Source organism: Heliangelus exortis, chromosome 7 (genome assembly GCF_036169615.1).
Source record: "Heliangelus exortis chromosome 7, bHelExo1.hap1, whole genome shotgun sequence".
Classification (NCBI taxonomy): Eukaryota; Metazoa; Chordata; class Aves; order Apodiformes; family Trochilidae; genus Heliangelus; species Heliangelus exortis.
The window spans coordinates 32,365,485-32,388,018 of NC_092428.1; the positions used below are offsets into that span (position 1 = coordinate 32,365,485).

Genomic DNA, 22,534 nt, shown 5'->3' on the forward strand with positions numbered 1-22,534 from the left:
CATTTTTGTTTCATTTTTGTGGTTTTATTCTGGTTTTTGGTTGCAGTTTTTTGGGGGTTTTTTTTGTTTGGTGTTTTTTCCTTTTTTGGAGGGATTTTTAAATTTTTTATGTTTTGTTTTTTCTTTTGTGGGGTTTTTTTGGTTGGTTGGTTTCAGGTAAGGTTGTAGGGTTTTTTTGTTTGTAGTTTTGTGTTTGGTGGCGGGGTTTTTTGGTTTTGGGGCCTTTTTTGTATTTTGTTTGTTTCTGTCTTGGGGGCAGGTTTTTTTGTTGGTTGGTTTAAGGGGCTTTATGGGTTTTTTTTTTTGTTTGTTTGCTGTGTCGGCTTAGGTTTTTTTGGGTTGTTTTTTTTCGATTTTGGGTTTTTTGGGGTTTTTTTGGTTTGTTTTGGTTTTTTTCCTTTTCCCCAGCCTCTCTCCCCCTCCCAGGTGCCGTGAGGCTCACCTTGACCCCAGAGGGTGATGCACTGCTGCTCGTGGGTCTGGCAGATCCCGTTGTAGCAGTATCCATCCACCCCGTGGCAGGGATGCCCGTCGTGCAGGTAGACATTGGCTGGGCACTGGGGGTTGGCTCCTGTGCAGAATTCAGGCAGGTCACAGGAGTTCCTTGACTCCCTGCAAGAAACCCCTGCTGGTTTGAGCTGCAAAACAAACAAACCAAGCCCTTGAGCTGCTGGAAATCCAACGGAGGAGAGCACAGGAATAATTTTTCCCACCATTCCTATCCCTGCTGACCGAGGAGGGGAGGCAGCTCCCACAGCTCTTCAGTTCCATTTATCTGGCAGGGGTTGCAAAGGTGGCTCAGGCCAGAAGGGAAATCCAGCTCCTTTGCAGATCCCACCCTAAGTTTCCAGTGTGCCTCCTGCAGCCATGCCTAGACACAGAGGCATGGGCAGAGTTTGCAAAGGATGCTCTGGAGCACTGCCCAGAAGTCAGAGCAGAAATCTGTTCCTCCTTCAGTGTGGTTTCAGCAGCACAGCAGTGACCCCTTTCCTGTCCTCTCCTGATTCCTCTGGATAGCTACAGCTTTTCAGAGCTGAAGGCAACCACTGGGTAAAGGTAGAACTGGGACTTTTTACAAGGCCAGGTAGTGATAGGCCAAGGGGTAACGGCTTTGAACTTGAAAAGGGGAGATCTAGGTTAAATATTAGGAAGAAATTCTTTGCTCTGAGGGTGCTGAGCCCCTGTGCCAGGTTTCCCAGAGAAGCTGTGGCTGCCCCATCCCTGGCAGTGTCTCAGCCCAGGTTGGATGGGGCTTGGAGCACCCTGGGCTGTGGGAGGTGTCCCTGACCATGGAAAGGGATTGGAAATGGATCAGCTTTAAGGGACCTTCCCTTCCAAGGGAAGGGACCTTGCTTTAAGGTCCCATCTGAGAAAGGGGCCAATCTCTTTTTGGTGGTGCCCAGTAAAAGGACAGGTTTTAAGCTAGAACAGAGGAAGTTCCACCTCAACATGAGGAGAAACTTCTTTCCTGTAAGGGAGCCCTGGCCCAGGCTGCCCAGAGAGGTTGTGGAGTCTCCTTCTCTGGAGCCTTTCCAACCCCACCTGGATGTGTTCCTGTGTGTCCTGCCCTGGGTGATCCTGCTGGGACAGGGGGGTTGGTCTGGGTGATCTCTAGATGTCCCTTCCAACCCCTCACATTCCATGAAATTCTACAGAAAATTTTTCAGTCGTTTCAAACACCTCCAGGCTTAAGGATGCTGATTTGCTTGTTCTCCATCCCTGCCTTTGGGAAGGTGGTGGGACCCTGCCTGGGCTCACCTGGCAGTCCTGGCAGCAGAGCCCATGGGCACAGACTGCTCCTGGCTTCAGGGAGCAGGTGGTGGCATTGCAGCAGTGGTTGGTGCATTCCTGGAGGGGGGAGAAAGTCAGAGCAGACAAGGGTCAGGTACACAAGGGTCATTCCCAAGGAGCTGTGAACCAGGAGGATGCCTACAGCTCCTCCAAGAAAAGCTGGGCACGGAGTAATGAATTAGGAAATTCTACAGCTTGAGCCAAACAGCTTGTCAAGCCCAGCCAAAAAATAGCCACAGCTGGAGAAGACCTCAAAGATCACCACATCCAACTCTGAGCATCCCACTCCCTCCCCAATAAAATATTTACATCAATATCTGTATCACCCACTAGAGCATGTCCTGAAGTGCCTCATTTACATGGTTTTTTAAAGACTTCCAGGGATGGGGACTCCCCCACCTCCCTGGGCAGCCCATTCCAGTCCCTGACTGCTCTCTCACTAAAGAAATTCTTCCTCAGATCTGGTCTAAACCTCCCCTGGTGCAACTTCAGGGCATTTCCTCTGGTCCCATCATTGTTCACTTGAGAGAAGAAGCCAAGCACCCCTCTCCCTATAACCTCCTTTAAGGGAGCTGTAGAGAGCAATAAGGTCTCCTCTCAGCCTCCTCTTCTCCAAACTGAACCTTCCCAGTTCCCTCAGCCTCTCCCCACAGGGCTTGTTCTCCAGAACCATCCTCAAATTCAACAAGCAGAGAAGCTGTTTGAGGCAGGCTGGTTTATCTGAGCTATGGATCTAATCCCACACATCCCAGACAACTCTCACGTGCTGATACCCACCCTGATGCAGTTTTGGTGCCACCCAAATCCGTGGCCCGATTCCATCACCTCCAGTGAGGATCCAGGACCTGTGCTGCAGTCCCTGAGCATCAATCCTGCACCCCTCTGCTTTGTGATTGCTGCTCACCAGCCTTCTGTGGCTGCCACAAAAAAAGGGTGACACCACCCCATGCAACCTCTAATCAGGACACACCACTAATGGAGCTCTGGGAAATCAGCTGAGTATCAACTGCAAGTGATACCACCCAGTTTTTCACACTTATGGCTTATGGGCTGGCATGTGTGGGCTTGTGCAAACTTTAGTCTCAGTAGAAGGAGCTAGTGAGAAGTTCCAGAAGATAATGGATTTGTTTTTCCAAGATTAGGCTCACAAGCTGCAAGTGACATCAGCTGTGCTGGAATCTCATCTCTCTCTAACAAGAAGAGCAGCAGATAAAATTGCTCTTCAGCTGTGCTAAGTCAGTTTGACTTAACAAGGGATCACTAACAATCCAGGGAACACAGGAAAAATAAGTGGGTTAGAATGATGTTCACAGCCTCTTGTTACTTTATTGGCTTTTGTAAAGCTTGCCAAGTGGAAGATGGGGCTACCACTGCACACACAAATAAAGAGCAAAATGACTCACAGCATTTCACTCCTTTCTTCAATAATATCTGCCTGACAAACCCAAATTGCTGGGAAGCAGGGGCACATCTTCCTGCACCCAGTTCTGATCCCCCCAGCAGGCAGGAGCCAACACAAATATTTCAGTGCAGCTGCTGTATTTAAGGAATAACTTTCCTCTGCCATGAAGCACATTTTAGAGACTCAAGAGAAGCAGAGAGGGAGGAAATCAGTATCAGACCTTCATTAAGATCTCCTGAACACTCAAATCCTGCACCCCATCACCCAGCCCTACAGCAGCCAGGCATGGAAAGCTATTGGCATTCCAAAGGCAGCCTGGGATGAGGACACAGCTCTTCCAATCATCTTATTGCAGCCTCTGAAATTTCCAATTATTACTCATTGTGGGGAGTGAGCTTGGGTAAATAGCTTTTGTGCCTGGGTCATTAAATTGTCAGGAATGGTTTTAACATAAAGAGGGAAGCAAGCAGCCTGCCACCTGAAACTACAGATGAGGGAGAGTTTAGTGGAATCACAGTCACAGAATCATGGAATATTCTGAGTTGACCACCAAGATCATTGAGTCCCACTCCTCTCCCTGTGTAGGGCACCCCCAGAATCCCATCATGTGCCTGAGAGCAATTATTAGCTATTATTAGTACTATTATTAGCTATTATCAGTCACAGCAGCAGTGATGGGAGTTGGGGTTGGTGGTGTAGCTCTCATCAGAGCAACAGAAATTCTATCATTGTCTACACCATTCTGTAGACAGGACACCTTGTTTTCACCCCCTGCCTTTTCTTAGGACACAAGATGGACAAGTCTGGGTCAGCCCAGACCCCATCCAGCCTTGTGTCCCCCTGGGTAATCTCAAAGATGAGACTGAACAAACACACAATGTGATACCTTTCCAGTCTCCTGCCTCTCCCTTGGCTCCAGCAGCATTTTTAGCACCTGTCACACTCAGTGGAAAGGAACCCAGAAGGAATCATCACGGTCTGGGGAGCAGCTCCTTCTGCCTGTTTGCACCCTGCCATTTCCTGACTTCACCTGCACCATCCCTGTGGAGGCCAATCCCTCTTTCCAGCTCTCTCACACTTTTTTCTCCATCTGCTGCATTTCCCTTCATTCTCTTCTTCTCCAACCAGAGCTCTTCAAAAACCTTTTACCTCCTTATTGCTTTTCTTCCAGCCCTTTCCATCCTGCTTCATCCTCCATCAGTTTGGGAAGGGGCAGGACCAAGCTGCACACCCGGGCTGGGATGCCGCAGGTTTATGGAGGTCTCCTGGTGCTTTGTTTTGGTTTCCTATTTTTCCCCCAGTAATTTCTAACAGCCTATTTACCTTTTAGACCACTCTCAAGCACTGATCTGACGTTTTCATAAGATTATTTATTGTCATATGAAGTCTTGTTCCTCTATGGCCAGAGTTAGCTCAGAGTCCATCACCTTGTATGTGATGTTTGGAATGTGCCTCACTCCCTACTGAAGCCCATTTTTCAGCTTAATGCCCAGCCCAGCTGTCTCAGAGGGTTCCTCTGCAGTTCTTCACAGCCAGTTTTCCTCTCCACCATCCCAATATTATCAGCAAACTCAAGACTGTTCCTCTTCCCAGGTTGTTTATGGACATGCAGAACTGTGTAGTGCCTAGGACACATTTCATGGATACATCACAGCAGATCTCTTTCCACTGCATAAAATGGATGATTTATACCTGGTTGTATTTCCTATCATTTAACTCCATTTTTACCCGTGCAATATTCTCTCATCCTACTGCTGCTGAGTCTCCTAAAGAGGCTTTGGGGGAAGCCTTGGGTCTGCAGCCTCCCTGAACTCCTAACAGGCTGCAAGAATGGCATTGTCCCTCCCCATTTACTTGTTAAGTCCCCCAGACACTCTGGTAGGGTTGTAGGACAAGATTTCTTGGCCCAAAAGCTGTATCCTTGTCCTGGAATCTCACAGCCACTCAGGCACTAGCTCTTAATTAAATTTTCAAGCAATTTGCCTGACTTCTGATTTATCTATTTGTAGTTTTTTCATCCCCCTTCCACCCCATTGCAGAATTGGTCACATTTGTCCCCTTTCCTTTCTCAGGGACCATGGATTTCTTTCTCATTTTTCCTTCTTCTATCTTCCCACATGTAACCTGCATCAACCCTCCTTCCAGAGACACTGTAGCTTGTCAGACATTTTTGATAATAAAATCCAAAATCAAGCCAGAGCTTGGTTGGTAATATCACCCTTGGTCAGGTCTTATCCTCTTGGCTCATGGTGCCAAGCACCCATCATCCTCCAGAAGATGTTCTGATGCTCCTGAGGTGTGGATAGAAGTGGTGAAACCTGCATTAGTGTTTCCAGACTTGTCTGAAGGGTGGGAGATCTAATAGTTTCCTTAAAGGCAAAACATCCCTAACCAACCACCTACATCTGCAATATTCAGATTGATGCTTAACTCTGCTCCCTGAGAAAATACACCCTGACCATGTTACTGTGCAGCTTCCCATGCCAATAAAATATTGCAGCACTGCTGACAGAATGTCTGGGCAGTGAATTAGTGGCTAATTTAATGGCTTTTCTGGTACCACTCAGACTAAAGAAGTAAATTCCAAATTAACTTTGCTGAGCCCAAGCTGCAGTTTTCCAATAGAATTAAAAAGGCAAACCATAGAAATAAGAGGCAAATCAAGTCAGTGCTTGCCAGCGCTGAGTGGCTTTGACTTGAAAAGGTATTGCTAACATTCAAAAGTGAAAATGAGAAAGATAACTGGGTTAGAGAGACATTTGCAAGCTGCTTGCATTCTATTGTCTTTAAACAAGAAGATAAGGCTGCTTCCTCCAACCTTGTTACCCTGAAGAATGAGTGAACTGTCAGGAAAGCCTTATGGCTGGTGTAAATCCAGTCCCCTGCTCAGACAGGATGCAGCAAGATCTTGCTCTTTTAACTGCCCCCATCTATTTTGTCTGCAGAACCCTATTTATCACAGGAAACAAACTCTCATCTGCTGACGTATTGAATTCAGATAATCTGAGAGAAGTTCAACAGAGCTGATGAGCAGGGGAAGCCAAAGGGATAACGATGTTGGCTTGGGTATTATTTGACCCCCAGGTTTTGCCTATCTCCTCCTGATCTGGGCAGTCCTCTTGACACTGTCACTAAGCCAAATGGAATAATCTTTGAAGTGGCAGCAATCTGTTTGGGAGGCAGTAAAGGTGATTTCTGTTAGTAAGGTATTACTAGCAGCAAAAAAAAAAAAAAATCTGGTAGTGAAGAAAGGAAAGGCCTTGTGCCTGAAAACCAAAGCAGTGAAAAAATACCTGGGCAATGTTACACAACTATTTATATTTAGATTTAGGTCTAGATTTAGATTTAGCTTTGGGTCTAGATTTAGATCTAGATTTAGGTCTAAATTATATACTTATGCATTTACATATCTACATATTTATATATTTATATTTATATACATACATGAATGGCTTCTCATACATGGAAATAAACCCTCAATTAACGCAGGGTATCTTGAGAAATTTCAGCAGTGTTAAAAAAATTCTTTGGAGTTTAGCTAGTTATCTATCATTTAAAGGAATTCCTGTTGTCAGGAACATGACAGCCTGTTGGACAAGTCCTGAGAGGGTTTGTTCTCTCCTGGAGAACCCAACACTCTCTTAACTCAAGCCCTGCCCGAACCTCCGCAACCCAAACGCAAGTCAAGCAGAAACTCCCCACCTTTCTGAGGACTGGGAGGTTTAAGCTGCTAAAAGAAGCTGTGAAGGGAGAGTTTTGTTCTACACCAAGCAGCGTTGAGCATCCCAAAGCAATTCTGATTTTCTCTTTACTGGTAAAAACCTGTGGGCAGGAGGAGGTGAGCAGCGATTCCCGGGCGGGCTCTTACATCGGGCTCCCCGCAGTCGCACTCCTCCCCATCTTCCACGTAGCCATTCCCACACTTCTGCCCACCAAAGGACTCCTTGACTTCAGGCAAGTTGAAAAGACACATTCCCACTCCTTTTTCCAGGCTGTTTTCCAGGTCCTTTCTACTGCAGCTACTGAATACCATGGGAAATGGATAGCTAGAAGAGAAACACATGGAGACAAAAGAACAGAGGGAGCATTATCAGATGAAAACATCTCTCTCCTGTCAAGCTGGTGACCTTTCAGCACATCTGTGCACTAACAAGAAAACTGTGTTCATTTTTTTTTTTTTTTAACCCTTTAGCATAGGCCTGACAGGCAGCAATTCCCCATGAAATTGTGCCCAAGATACTTCCTAATTTTTGACTATGAGTGAGGAATTTTCTACCCTTTTCACTTGTCTTTGGAGCTGCTGTTAAGGGTTGGAAGTGTTCCCATTTGGAATGACTTTAAACTGGAAGAAGGGAGATCTAGGTTAGGTATTAGGAAAAAATTCTTTGTTGTGAGGGTGCTGAGCCCCTGTGCCAGGTTTCCCAGAGAAGCTGTGGCTGCCCCATCCCTGGCAGTGTCTCAGCCCAGGTTGGATGGGGCTTGGAGCACCCTGGGCTGTGGGAGGGGTCCCTGCCCATGGCAGGGGTGGCACTGGATGAGCTTTAAGGTCCCTTCCAACCCAACCCAAACCATCCAAAGGCTCTGTGATGGTTCCATGAATCCCTCTTTTGCATAGGTAGTGACTGAGCAAATTTTGATCATAAGCCTAAAGAAATACTGGGCTTGCAAGGAGGATTCCCTCACTTACAGGATTGCAAACCTCTCTAATCCTTCTTGGAAAATTCAGCCTCAAATAGCAAGTTCATTCACCTTGCTCTGCAGCATGGAAAACATCCTGCTCTCTCCAGGAAAAAAAAAAAAGAAAAAAAAAAACCAAAACCCAACCCAAACCCAAACCAAACCAACCAAACAAAAGACCCAAAAAAACCCCAAAAACCAACCAACAAAAAAAACCCCAAAACGAAACAAACAAACAAAACCAAAAGAAACCCCCCAAGCTACTTGACAAGAACCTGCTCCTGCAATTCATCAAAGTCAAGCTTAAGAACTGCTTGATTAAAGCCAATACAGTTTTTAGATGAGGACGATTGTAAAGACCCTACAGAAATCCCCATGCAGCACAAGGAGCAGGATTTGTCCCTGCCAGGCAGGCACATAACACCTTTGGTTTCTTTTTCAAAACACATGGGCAATGTTACCAAAATGCAGCACAAATACCACCAGGGGATTTTAGCTTTCCTGTTGGAGGACTGAATTCCATTCTCACTGAGTTTAATTCCCAGGGAGGGGCAGATGGACCTGGCCATCAGGGTCCCATCCTGAAGTCTCCTTGTCCCCTCTCAGCACTGGGATGTGCCCATGGTTACATCAAGCCTGGAGCACAACCAGGTCACCAAACATCATTTTCCTTAAAATTTGGTGCCCTGGTCACTGCCAGATTTTGGTCCAGCAGTAAAATTCAGCACAAGGAGCCACCCTGGGCTTTGGTCACCATGGGCCTTCTGTCCCTCACGTGTTAGGGGACAATTTTTCCAGGCAAGTGAGATAGATAAAAGATGAAAATTCTGCACTGCTGAGCTTCAGACCTCAATGAAGCCACTGTTGTTTCTAAAATCCTGAAATGAAAAGCTTCCTTTGTGGGCAATGGTGCCTATGGGTATCAGAAAGGGATTATTTCACTAACAAAAAGAAATGTTTGACAATTACAAAAGCAATAGAGCTGGTTCTGCTGACATAAAGAGGTTAATTAGGATCTTCTAGAAAGGTTATGGTACTTTACTGGACTGAATTTATTTTGTGCCTATTTGAAACTACCTCTTTTGCAGTGAAACAGCCAGCTCTTTGGAAAAGAAGATACACATGGCTCTGAAGAAGAAAATAATTTCTGTGCATCACTACAGGGCTCAGGTAGTTAAATTAAACAGTTCTGTGGTTCACTGACATATGACTTCAGAAAGTTAATAGGCATCTCACCGTTTAAAAACCTGGATATTATGGAAAATATCAATGCTCAGGCAAGATGACAGAGTCTAAGAGAAATAAATTTCAGAATAGCAAGAGGTAGGAGGCAGGCTGCTCACAGCAGCTCTGAGCCCCAAGGGAGAACAGGGAAGGTACATGAGTAATGGAACAGAAAATAAAGGCACTTGGGAAACCTCCTACTGACCATTTTATATTGAGCAATCAGAGATGTTCTTAAAAGGACATGACAAATTCCTTTTCAGCACTTGGTTTGATTAGAGAAAAAAAAAAACAACAAAACTCCACAAAATTTTTTGACCATGACTCTGAAGAAGTAGATGGATTTACACTGCTGTCAGATCAGGAAAAAAAGCAAGAAATCCAGACTGACCTGACTGATAAATCCTGCAAAACATACCTAAGTGCTTGATCAGACATGAGCCTTACATCAAAGTGTGAATAAATGAAAAGTGCAGCATTCAGGCAAGATCCTTCACTTCCGTGACAGATTTCCTTTGCTATCCACTGTGAGGCAGACAGGGAGACACAGAGACCTTGCACAGACTGAAATCAATTTGGGAACACAAATAATGCACTTTTCCCTGGGCCATATGTCTCAGCTACACACGGAGCATGGGAACAGCTCGCCAGTCAAAACCATGGATATTCTAAAGCTGTTCCTTTGTACCCAAAAAATGCTCAGCTTCGTTTGCAGGAATGTGAGCTCTTTCTGTCCATCACCAGGAGAACAGAATCCTTACTCTCTACCAGAGGTGAAATAATGTCATTGGTAATGAATGAGGTTTCTGTTTCCCCCCAGAGGAACTTCAAGCTGTTTCCTATTTTGAGCTATGAGATCCATTCATCTTCTGCCTTTTCCTGCTCTTGACGCCCATTTCCTCAGCTGACATCAGTGCAGCACATGTTACTTGATGACATTGTCTGAAAATGCTTTTTCTTTACCCAGTCCACTGAAAATGAAGCAAACCCAATGAGTGGGAGCAGAGAGCAACTGAGGGGTAACCACTCCATGCAAGGGAATACCCCACATGGTTAGGATTTCATTAGAAACATCATTGATCTTTAATCCTGTGATGCCCTGACACAAAACCATAAAACCATGCCCTGACACAAAACCATTTTTTGATTGGAAAAAAAAAAAAAAAAAAAAAAAAAAAAAAGGAATCCTATGTAACAGCCCCAGCATCTGATCATTGTGATTTTAGGCTACCTTTTGGCTGTCCTTGACATTTTGAAGCTATTTCATCAGAAAGCCCTGGCAGATGGGAAGGGAAGCCATAGGGAGCAGATCTCAGGAGCACAGGACATGATGATGGAGTGAATCTGGAGCTTGTGAAAAATGGCAAAGTAATGGTCATGACAAATTCCCAGCCTCCTTTAACTCCTGAGCTAATTGACATCATTCTCTCCCACTTAAAAAACATCTTTCTTGGTTTCAGCCTTCTCCACCTCTTCAAAATAACTTTTTATGGTCTTCTGACAGATATGAGCCTACCAGAATGAAACTGAATTTGCTTTAAGATGACATTGTCTGACACTTCAGATATTCTGTACAGGGTGTATGTTAATGAGTTGGTAAGCATAAAGAACCTCACCAAATTAGGTAATAAAGCAGAAGATATAATCCCTTTTTTTTCTTTGCTATTGAGAGGTGTTCAAATGCTACAGAGGCCTTCCTGTGTTGAGTTCTGTCACCATCCCACAATATTCCCTATGCCTCATGCAGGGATAGCAACTGCTTCAAATTAGATAAGTGACATTATATGGAAAGGCTTCTTAATCTATTATTTAAATAATCTCTTCATTTGTAAGTAACTTTTGAGGGAGAAAACCAGAAGTGCTGTTCTCAAGTAGATCCCAAAAGGTATCTGCAGGTTCTCTCCCAGCCAACCCTTTTGCAAATGGTAACCAGCCAGGAAATTTGGGACAAGAAGGCAAAGCAGAGGACTCTTTGGACTCCTTGAAGATGTGTACACCCTCGAAAATACCACATATTAGAGCTTCAGACAAGACACTGCTCCCAGAAGTGATGGGGGACACCATTTCAGCAGTGCTGGGGGGATTGAGCTAAAAATGTAGAGTGGTTTTATAGAAAGTATTGAAACAGGATGTTTGCTTCAAAAGGCAGTAGCTGTCTGACAACTCACTTGTTTTTCTAGCCTATTTTTCACTCTCTTGCTCATCTTTTAGAGTTTTAATCCCTAGAGCATCACTAAAGTAGAGCATGGAATTGGGCCATGCAGTTACACATGACATCAAAACCGTTGCTCTCTAAGTTCATGGTCAGTGATTTAAAAACAGGCTTAGATTTCTCCCACAGTTTTTGCCATGTTCACTCCAGGGTAGTTTTTTACTCTTCCAAACACACAACCATGACTATGTCCCACTAGTGGTTAATTTAATTGAGGGGCAGTGGCAATGGCTTGTTGAGCTCCAAGGAAATTTCCAGGGTTATTGACAAGGAAATCTTCCCAATAAATGCTGAAACTTCACACACTAATGCTTCAGGTTCATTTCTATTTAGCCCCAGGATACATTCAAAAATCATCTCACTTCAGGTGTCTAGATTGGGTTGTCATAGCCCCAGCTGAGGCTTCACCTCTTCCATTACACTGAAGGTGAAAATTTAACCACCTGAGATACTCAAGAAGCCAGAGGATCCTGCATGGGGGCTTCAGGGCAGAGAGCATCAGTGAAACAAACAGCCAGATGGGTCAGGAAAACACTTTCTGCAAAGGAACACCACTTCATGGCTTTACCCAGTCTACACCATCATGGCTTGATGTTTCTGCAGCCACCAAATTGCCAAATAAAACATGATTAGCACTTACTTTTCCTTTGATGAATGTGTGGGCAGAGGAGGTGGTTCTGGTGGAGAAGCCTGTTGGGACTTTGCTGCCTGCACTGGGGGGTGAAGCAATGCTAACCCCATTTATCAACCCTGACAGGATTCTTGACTGGATGCTGGAGTTATCTGCATTGCAAAAGCTCTCTGGGAATTGAACTCAGACAACTGCTCTTCCTGTTGGAAACCAGACAGCCAAGGAAAGTAGCTCTAATCAGCTTGAATTTGCCTCTGGCCCATCTTTTGCTCTGTTTCCTTTTAGACCGCTACCTCATTAATAAAAATTTGCTGGATTGCTGGGAGTTCAGGTTTCACAATCTATGACTTAGAATTTTGAGGTTAATCCAATGCTGACTACAGTAAAAGGGAAGAAAAAAAAAAAAAAAAAGCAACAGAGAGCAGAAGGAGGGATGAAGAAGGCAGGTCTGGTCCCAGGCTAAGGAGAAGCAAGGCAGCAGAACTGTGCTGCCAGCAAGGGAAGAAACTCCAGACAAGAAGCCCAACCAAGGTGAAATTGGTCACCCAGAACACAACATCCTCAGCACAGGACAAGCAAATAAAAACGATCCACCCTGTGGCTCAAAACACCTCCCTGAAGATCAGATTGCTGCTGATTCCTGCTCAGACAAAAGGCAGTGTTGGACTTGGTTTGGGTGGGCAGCCTGGTGTGGTGGGGACACTGGATTTGGTACCCAGTGTGATTTTACACTCAGCTTTTGGTTTAGGCCCTTACATTCTGATTTCCTCCTTTGAAGAACTGTGGAATTGTTCTTTCCATTTGGGAAACTGGAGGAGCACTCACTTGAGAGTGCTTGGGTGAGGGAGAAGCAGCAAATAATTTTTCAGAAACCAAAGAAGAGCAAACAAAAGGGAATATCAAACCTGGATTGTAGTATAGAAAAATCAACCCAACATAGTTATTTATGGACATTTTCCCTTTTTCAATTACAAGCTCCTGTCCTGAGTATCCTAAACACCCCTCATGACATGCTGCATCCTGAAGAACAAAAGGAGCAGACTTGGTCACTGTCCCAGCTGGTGGGACTGGTGTGACCAGCTTGGTGTGAAACCTGTACACTCTGGACACTTGGTCTCAGCAGATGGGTTTGGGTGAGGACATCAGGTGAGCAAATCAAACTGCACCAAATTCAGGGAAGAGGATCCCAATGAGGGATAAACTCTCCACAGAGGAGCCCAGGCCAGAGAGGAGAGATTTGGGAAGCAGCTCTCTGGACAAAGCATGGGAAGAGGCTTCCCACTGGGGTGAGCATAGCAGAAGCATTCAGGGGAATGAATGGTGAGACCTGGGTGCTAAAGAAAAATGGCTGAGCCCTGCAAAAAGCTGGGAAGAACATTTACCTGAGGGACAGGTTCATATTGATTTCCCTTCTTCATTTAACATCTGTCCTACTTAGTCTCTTAATAAATCAGGACGCCAAGATTTGCCAGCAGCATCATGGCTCCTTCTTTTCTCCCTTTTCTCTCTCTCTTTTGTTTTCCCCTTAGAAAATCCAGAAGTTATGTGTTATGCCTCCAAGTGAGGCATAACAGTGCTAGAAACCAGACTGCATTCCCCCAGCCTTTCCACTTTCCCAGCGTGCACACAAGATAAGCACTGAAAAAAACCCCAGCACCCCATATCCCATAAATCACCTCAGACAAATGGGAGAGGAATTCTTTTAACTAAATTAAATCCTAAATATAAGATAATAATGAATCATTTTTTTTCTAGTTTCCCTTTTCCACAACTTGAACAAAGAAAATAAACTAATTAGTACCAACCTTTCATATTTCCTGTTATTCCAAGCTGTGAGGACAGAATGGATCCAGCCATGATCTAAGACTTAGGGATCCTTAGGTGAGCAAATTAAAGCTTTCACTCCCAGGTATAAAAGGCTCCTGAGAAAACTAAAGGAATCCATGGGCATCCTGATGAAATCCTGGCCTTATTGAAGTCCACAGAGCTTTCCTATCAATTTGGAGGGAGCCTGGATTTCACATTTCAGCTGGTCAGCTGCCAGGAGAAGATCAATGACAAAGATGAAGCCAATTTCCATGCTAAGCCAGAAGAAGCCAGAAAGGGATCCCTAGGACACCAAAGTTATTTCATCTCTTTATTTTCAGTGACTTTACACTAAAATAGGTTCTTGCTTATCTTCCTTTCACCTGTGGGGCTGTGCCATTCAGTTTTAAAAAGCTGAAATGGAGCCTACCTGCATGTCTGCACAAGAACCCCACAGTAAATGTGTCCTGGAATTTCTAATAGGCTTTGACAGCAGAAAAGAAAAAGAATGACTTTGCAGGAAAGCAATTGTTGGGTAAAATGGCCAACTTCCCTCTCTGAATTTTAAACATTTTGCACATCTATCCCAGGCACAAAAGACTCTGTGATTCCCATGACAACTGTGGCAAATGCAGCTGGAGGCATCGTTTAATTACAGTGAATCAGTGAATCAGTGATTCCAAGTCAACATCAATTCCAGAAAGTGCTTCAGGACCTACAATACATGGTCAAAAAAGAAGCATTCATGTGACCTTTGAGAGTATGCCCTTTAAGGTATGTTTCCATTTCTACTCTGGGGATTTGGAATTCATTAACACCAATTAAAAGTGGACACTGTGTGCTCAGCTCTCTGTGCATGGCACTACAGCTTCATCCCTGCAGGTTGAAAAGTTGGGTTTGAGTTTTGGGGTTTTTTTTATGAAACAGAAAGCAAAGATAAAGGGAAATGTCTTTATATGATTTGTTCTCATGGGTCATGGCAACAGCAGGAGAAAAATGTCCCTGACAGAGCTGTATTTTCTATGGATATTACACCAAGAAGAGAAAGCACAGCTGAGCTCTCACACACCAGCATCCAAGCTGGTAAAACTGTACCCAGGCTGGATACATCACATAGCAGCAAACACAACTTGTCCTTAAGTATCTGCCATAAATAATCACACCCGAAGTAAAATGTGTTTTCATTGGAGATGTAACCCCTCTCCTTGTCAGCTTCACTTCCAGAAAAGTGCACGCTGTAAATCTCTGTGAGTTCTCCTCCAGAAAACACCCGAAAAGCCAAATATTTTCATTTCTCGTGGCACCTCTATTGAAATGTAAAAGCCTAAAGTAAATTCAAATTAAAAATTAAATTAAAAAGCGAAATCTCTTTTATTATTATCTTTTTTTAAAAGACCTTTTCTCCCCCTCTGGCTCTGTGTGCTAATTGCTAACAGGGACCCCAACCTGCAAAGGACTGGGAGACGTGGAATGGATTTCAGTGAACGCCACCAACTCCTCAGTGCAGCTCTTATTTACTACAGCAATTAAATATATCTGTAATGTATGGAAATTATTAACAAAGAGGAATGCCAAATGCACTGCAGGCATGAGGCTACTTGGAGTTAAGTGACTGACATAAATCTATTCTGTAATCTCGTGGCTGTTTCCTACTAAAGGAAGGACCAGAATGCAATGTGCTAAATTACTCAGGAATATGTTGCTTAAGGTTTTTTTTTTCTTAAAAAAAAAAAAAAGCAGTTGCACTGCTGGCACAGCAGACCTAGCTGTGTCACCAGCAATTTATTACATCAGTATATCAAGTTTATTAAAAAAAGAAAAAGACAATGAAGAAGTCTGTCTTTGTGCAGAGCTCAGCTCAGACTGGTTGGGAAACATAAACAGCTCCAGAGTTTAATTAGAAACTGTTTACATCTTAAAGATAATTTCATTTTCTTCAAATTGGACCAGAGGTAATTCCAGATAGTTCTGCTGACTCCACAGTTTAATGTCTCTGAGCTGCCAGACCGAAAAATGCAAAGTGAGGGCTGAAGAGCTGAGCACAAGCTGTGAGGGGTCAGGAAATCCTCTGCTCACCACTAATGCTCTGGTTATCTAATGTTTAACAGCTCTGCAGCTACAAGATGCTGTGAGATGTCTAGAAAGAAGAAAAGAAAACCAGTCAGCAAATGAAAGTATCCTTTCCCACGCTGGGTTTCTGATTTCTGTCCCATTTCTAGTGTGACCTTTTGGCCCCATTTTTTTTTTTTTTTTTTTTTTTTTTTTTAATTTTTTTTTTTTTTTTCTGTGAGTTATTGGGATAAGTGGTTTTCACTTCACGTTGGTTTGGTACCAGAGCCAAGCTGCTGTTTTCATGGCACACCTGAGTGTCTGCTGTAGAGCTGGAAATCCCTGGAGGTTATTTGTTTCCATAGCCCTGTTCTGCAGACCCCAGGTCAGAGTTGGAATTACCAAAATCAAGGTGACCTGACATCCTGCTTCCTTCAGATCGTTTTTCAAACAGCAGAAATAGGACTGAAATTGATACTGGCTGAAGGAAATGACACATATGACTAGTACTTCCCCAACTCATCCTTAAGAGTTTTTAAATAGGTTTTATTTATTTAACCACATCTTTATAATGCAGTTAAATATAATTTTTTTTCCTATGGCAGTCTAAAACCAAACATCACGCAAGAGCAAAGAGCCAAAACCTTTGAGAGCCAACCCTACTCAGCAATACACTTCTCCAGGAGACACCAGCCACCCATTCATCATGCAAATATTTATTTATGCATTATAAAATCTGCATCACTCTTACTCGTTCTCTTCTGATGTGCAATCCTACAGCTCATTAATGGCAGTGGCTGATACAGGAGGGAAGAACAGACCTTCAGCAGCCCCTAAGGACATCAGCAGCTGGGTAAAACCCTGTAATGCTGGGGTGCTGCTCCCCCAGATGGGGCTGAAGGCAGGAGAAGCTGCTGAGCATCTCCTCACCCCAACCCAATCCATTGCTCACAGTTACCCCAGCCAGTTCCTCACCCAAATCCATATTTGATGGTGTGGGTGCATCAGGAGGGATTTCATCTGACACCTTCCCCAGACAGGAAAAGAAAGGGGGTGTGGGCAGTAGGATAAACCTGGAGAAAATTTTTTTACCATAGGCAGGTGCAAAGGGAATTGGAGGAGAGAGCACAGAGCAGCCCTTCCCTGGGGCACAGTGAAAACCTGCCTGGCCAGGGAAGTGAAAAGGGAGATGAAAGAAATGGCTCTACCCTGGGAGCCAGCCTGGCATGTCCATTAGCCATGGGCTAACATCACCCTGGCAAGAGCCATCTGCTTCTGCAGGAAGCCAAGGCAAGAAGCTTACATCCTAGCAAGGGCTCTGCAAAGGGATGGGGAGCACAGGAGGGGCAGCACCAGCAGGAAAGTGGGAAAACAAGCTCTCCTTAGGGGGTTCCTGGGCTCTCCTTAACATCCAAGCTAGGGGGGAAAAAAGGGAAAGCATCAAGGAGAACTTTCTGTTGGAGGGAAGGAAGATGTTTACAGTGTGGCTTGGCTGCCCTGGTGACAACTGAGTTGTGTGTCCCCTACAGATAAACCAGAGGAGGCTCTTGCTGGCAAGGACACAGAGATGTGGGTGAGGGGAAGTATCAGCCCTTGGGTTTACAGAAGGCTGACTATAAACATTTTGCTTCCCTTAAGGCAAAAAATTTCAAGCAGGTATAAACTCCTAAGCTTTCAACTACTCAGGGGGAACTCACCCAATTTCAACCTCCCTCTAGAGATACCTCTGCTCCATTTTGATGAAGGAGCACACAAAAAGCACATTTTCAAAATTACTAAATAAATAAGTGTTGCTCGTTGGCAGGATTTACTCCATGCTTTGTGCTAAATTCTGCTTCTCATTGCAAATCTCAACCAATTCCTTGGGTTTCACCAGACCTCTTCCATATTTCTCCAGTTGTCAGGAAGAATATTTTCACTCCTGAGAGTGAAAACTTCAGGGAGATACTAGGAAAACCAGAAATGCTGAAACAGCCTCACTGCCCCACCCAAGTCTCTTAGTTTTGAGGTATTGTGATATCAGTAAAAAGATTTGCAAATCTCTTTCAGACTCCTTATAATCTTCTTTTTGACTTGGACCAGTCTGTGGTCAGAACAATCTAGAAGTACTGGAGGAATTATCAATAAAAAATACACATAAAAAAGGGAATAACATCTGAGTATGAAGTATTTCCTTATTGATACTATTTTTACAGCAAAACCCCAAACTTCTACAGTGGGACTGTTGTGATTTCCAGAGTAGATAATCCAATCTCTAAAAATGACTGGAATGCCACAAGTTTGGGGTTTTATAGGCTTAATTCCATGCTATATAAAAGATATTTTGCTGAAGTAGTGGCTCTTTAAGGCATTTATAACTCACACAAGTGGTACACAGCTTGCTGGTACCTTTCAAGAGTAAAAGCTATAGGAAGCTCATTAAAGGATAGATCCAAGAGAGTTTAAATTCCACACTGATCCCTGGAGATTTTTTTCTTTCCACCAAGAAGTAATTTCCAAGACCTCTTCAAAGACTGAAACATAAGAACTGAAAGAAATGGCAATAATTAATGAAATCACTTGTAAGTAAAAAGCCTTAAACCCTTCCCTTTCCTGCACAACCACACAAATGACTCCAAAGTTCAGTTTACAGAGACCTTCCTGTTATAACCCAGATATTTCCTATTCTTTTTAGAGATCAGACAAGGACTTCTCAGGGGTTTGTACTTTTTACACTAACTTCAGGCCAAAGATTATTTTTTTGTGTGTCTTGCACATGTTAAATTTACTTTAAACCACCAGAAATTCCAAGAGCCCAGGGAGCATGCTGAGAGCAAGCTGAGTGGCTTTCCTGGGATTCTCTTTGGGTTTTTTTCTTATTCTAAGAATGTTTTTCAGGTAGGGAATATTCATTTGGTCTTCCCTTAATGGAAATGTACTTCCAGAGCCAAAAACTCTTCAGTGCTCCTTGACTAATGGTGCTCAGAGGGAATACCACTAATTGGTCAGATGCTGGGTAAATATTCAAAAGTGTTAATTTTCAGTTGGCAAAATGCACTTTGCTTCAAGGCTTGAAGAATTCTCCTGGAATACTTATTGCAGATTGACAGCACAGTATGAAGGTAAAGCCCAAGACTTTAAGCCTGATGTTAAAATTTCCATTTATGAACCAATAATCACTGCAAACAAAAGAGCCTACTCCCTTCTGCCAGTGCCTCAACTCTTCCTCAGGCACAAGATGTACATAAAAAGTTTGGTAAAATGTTCAGGAAGAGTGTTGAAAAGCTGAGATCTACCTTGGTCTGCCCATGCCAGAGCCTGGACTGGAGAACCCAGCCCAGAGGACAGCTTCAGATACCCACAGGGGACCCTGGTGCAGAAAGTAGAAAATAAGGGAAGAGCTTTTTAATCTCAGAGGATGAGGTCAGAAAGTAACCTGAAATTTCTGTCCTGAGAGCATCTCCTGCACTTATCTCCAGAAGTGGAGTAACTGGTTGCCCAGCCAGCATCCCAGCTGAGCTGACCAAACTTTTCCTGCATCCTTCAGGAGCTCAGATCCCAGCTTTGTCTGACCACTACTTTCCACCTATGGCATCACTCACAGCCCTGTTTCCAGTCAGTTCATTTTGACAGCCCTGACTTGCTACAAGAATGCAATTCCATATGGATATTTGCTGCCTATTGTTTCAGAAAAGCCAATTTTTTTCTCCTTCCCAATCTGTAGAAATCACTCCTCTTCTCCTCCACACACACTCAACTGCCCTTTGTTTGTCTCTTAACTTGCTGTGCTTGGTCCTTGGCCAGAATCCCTTTTTTTTTTCTTTTTTTTTTTTTTTTTTCTTTTTCCCCTGCCTGGAAGGGGGGTGACAGCCTCTCTTTGAAGGAAGGCCAAGGCTGCTGTTGGGCTGACCAGCAGGGAGCAATCCTGCCCAACACTCCCTGGCCTCTCCCAGATCATTCTCCTCCTTTCCCAGAAACTTGCTGTCTTGGAGAAGGCAAGAGGTCGAGCTGATCACAATTCCCAGAGGAAATTTTTTAAGCAACGGATGAAGTTTAAGCACACAGAGAGAAAGCTGGAGCTGGAAGAGACATCAGAAGATCATCCAGACCATCCCCTTGCCCTAAGGCAAATCCCAAATCCAGCTGTACCTCCATGACACTGACAGACATTTATCCAGCTGCTTCCTACCAGCTTCCAGTCAGAGGCAGCAACATTTCTGCACAGCCCAGCCCAGCTCACCACTTCCCATCAGAGAGCTTTGGAAAATCTCTCTCTTACTTCAATTTAATCTTCTCTGTTCTCATCTGAAGATGGACACAGAGAACCCATTTGTTAAATTGTTCCATTCCTTCCAGTGCTTTGAAAATACAGAGAAATAAGCTGCAACTCATTCCCATGGTCATGGTGCCTGTACTTTTTTGTGTCTACACAAACCCCAGTCTTCTCCTGTGGCATCCTGCCTGTATCACCAGCTCAGCAACCCTTCAGCACTGACCCAGAGAGAGGATCAGGAGTTTGCTGCCTTTATTTCCTGCAGCATCTTCTATCCCTTCTTGGAAGATCTCCCTGTGGCCACAGCAGAGCCCTGACACTCCCAACCTCACAGATTTGATTTGCTCCCCTGCTAATCCTGCTACATGCTTACAACAAAAATGCAAAAGTTTGTGCACAACTAAAAACCTCCTCTGCACAAGGGAAAGCCCTTCCAGAGGGTCTCATAGTTATATATTTCCTCCTGTGCTTTATTTCCTCCCCATCCATCTTAGTCTTGGCCTTGGGATGCTGCTCAGTTCCTACTCTGACTGAGAGAAGATGGAGCCCTGATTCAACACTAGCAATGCAGTCTGGGGTTTTTATTTCTTTTTAAATTCACCAGTTGCTTATGGAACATTTGTCTCTCACCCTGGTAGCACGGATATGGAAAAGTCCCATGGTACTTGTCATGCTCAGATAACAAGTTGAGTTGTTTCAGCTTGAAGGGGGTAACTGTGAGATCTGACAGGTGTTGAAAAGGTTTTCCTTTTTTTTTTCCTGCTAAATTTCCTTTCCTTATTTTTTGCTAAATGTTACCGAGGTGCAAAATGAAACAGAAAGTTCTCCACTCTCAGTTCCTCACTTACCCAGTGGAGGGGTTCATGATGCAGCCCCCTTTGTCAGTGGATGCTTTGCAGTTACAGCCCCTCTCCAAGGTGTCATGGTTCATTCCAAAATTGTGTCCCAGTTCATGAGCCAGGGTGACTGCTGCACCAAGAGGGTTTTCTGAGTGATCCTTGAAAAAAACCCACAACATATAAACATATAAAATAAAACATAAAATCCATGCTAATACACATTCCCCCTCTAAGGTCCTGCTGCCTGTCCCTTGGAATGTGTTATAAACTTCCCAGCTGTAGTTACTCTGTTGTTAAATGGACACAATTTTTAATTAATCAACCTATGCCAAGTGCAGAGTGGGAATTTCAAGCCCCCCAGTTTCCCCAGCACGTTGGCTATTTGAGATGATGGGGCAGCTTTGATTGTCTGGGCCATTTTTTAATTTAAGGCTTAAAATTCCCCTGCCCAATCAATCCCCCAGACTCTCAGAACTTCTCAGTCCCCCAGATGGGGAGGGTTGGAAAAGGGCAACTGTGCATGGGAGAGGATGAGTGTGATGAGGGAAAAATGAGAAGACCCTTCATGAAGCAAGAAACTTCCCTTGGTCTGCTCAGCATTCACCAGAGAGTTTCTTTAATATTAAAAAAATTGAGATTTCACAAGCTTTGTAAAAAAGATCAAACACCCTTTGCAAACCTCTTTAAAATGAAAGGACAAAGCAAGTCAAAATCTTCCATGGCCTCTTGTTAACACCTGTGAATATTCTACACGTTCTGAGTGTCAAAACTGAAATATTAACACTAAGCCTTGTTTAAATGCCAATTTTTGTGACAATTGTTGCTGAGAAATTCACTGCACTGTCTTAATTACAGGCTGATCTGACTGATGTTTTGGCTTAAGTACAAGTAAGAGACCTTTCCACATCCATAATTTTCTTAGAGGGAAAAAAACTTCCACTCTACCCATATGAAAGCTTTCCCAAAATGCATAAGCATGTAATATAAATGCATGATCCACTGTTTATCAGTCAGTAAATGGAATTACTATGTACAGCTGCCTGCTCTAAAAGCATATATGAATATATTCAGTTTACATAATACATTTAGTATTATCTAAGTCAAACTTCAGGAAAAAAAAAAATGATGTGAAAGGTAAAATTGTCTAAAAAATTGCTGTATGTTGATGAAGCCCTCCATACATGACTTGGGGTAGAGTCAAGGTATTTTTAGTAAAGCATTTCTCAAACAGAAAATAATCAAGAAGAGAACACAGTCATGATGAAAACAAGAAACTACTCCTGCATTTGGAGCAAACTCAGAAGAGCTCTATCTTTTGACAAAAGATGGTGTTTCAGTTTTTCCTGAATTTTAAAATTTTGGGACTAACACAGCAGGCAGTTTGTGTGCAGTTATATTCTCAGCTGCCTGTTCACTGAAAGAAGCTGTACAATCTGTCCTAGGGAAAGAAAAGTAAAGCTAAGCAGCAAAATAATCTGTAAGAATGAAGAAAACCTATACTTCTGCACAATACCTACATCTGGAGATGTCTTACCTAGATACAACTCACGATTTATCTTTGTATTTGTAGTAATTTATGAAATATTTAGGTAATTCTATGTAACCTGACCTCATGTCATAAAAAGAGCACAACCTCTCGCTCAACTGGAAA

General features: G+C 43.6%; 1 protein-coding gene across 1 annotated transcript in view; it reads right to left on the bottom strand.

The window, feature by feature from the left end:
• Nucleotides 1-22,534, bottom strand: part of ADAM12 (ADAM metallopeptidase domain 12) — a 170,460-nt gene that overhangs the window by 24,672 nt on the left and 123,254 nt on the right. The window contains exons 11-14 of the mRNA XM_071749670.1: nucleotides 20,893-21,041; nucleotides 7,062-7,239; nucleotides 1,759-1,848; nucleotides 443-638 (exon numbers count right to left, since the gene is read on the bottom strand). Of these exons, the coding sequence (XP_071605771.1) occupies nucleotides 443-638; nucleotides 1,759-1,848; nucleotides 7,062-7,239; nucleotides 20,893-21,041 (613 nt within the window). The remainder of the gene's footprint in view (nucleotides 1-442; nucleotides 639-1,758; nucleotides 1,849-7,061; nucleotides 7,240-20,892; nucleotides 21,042-22,534) is intronic.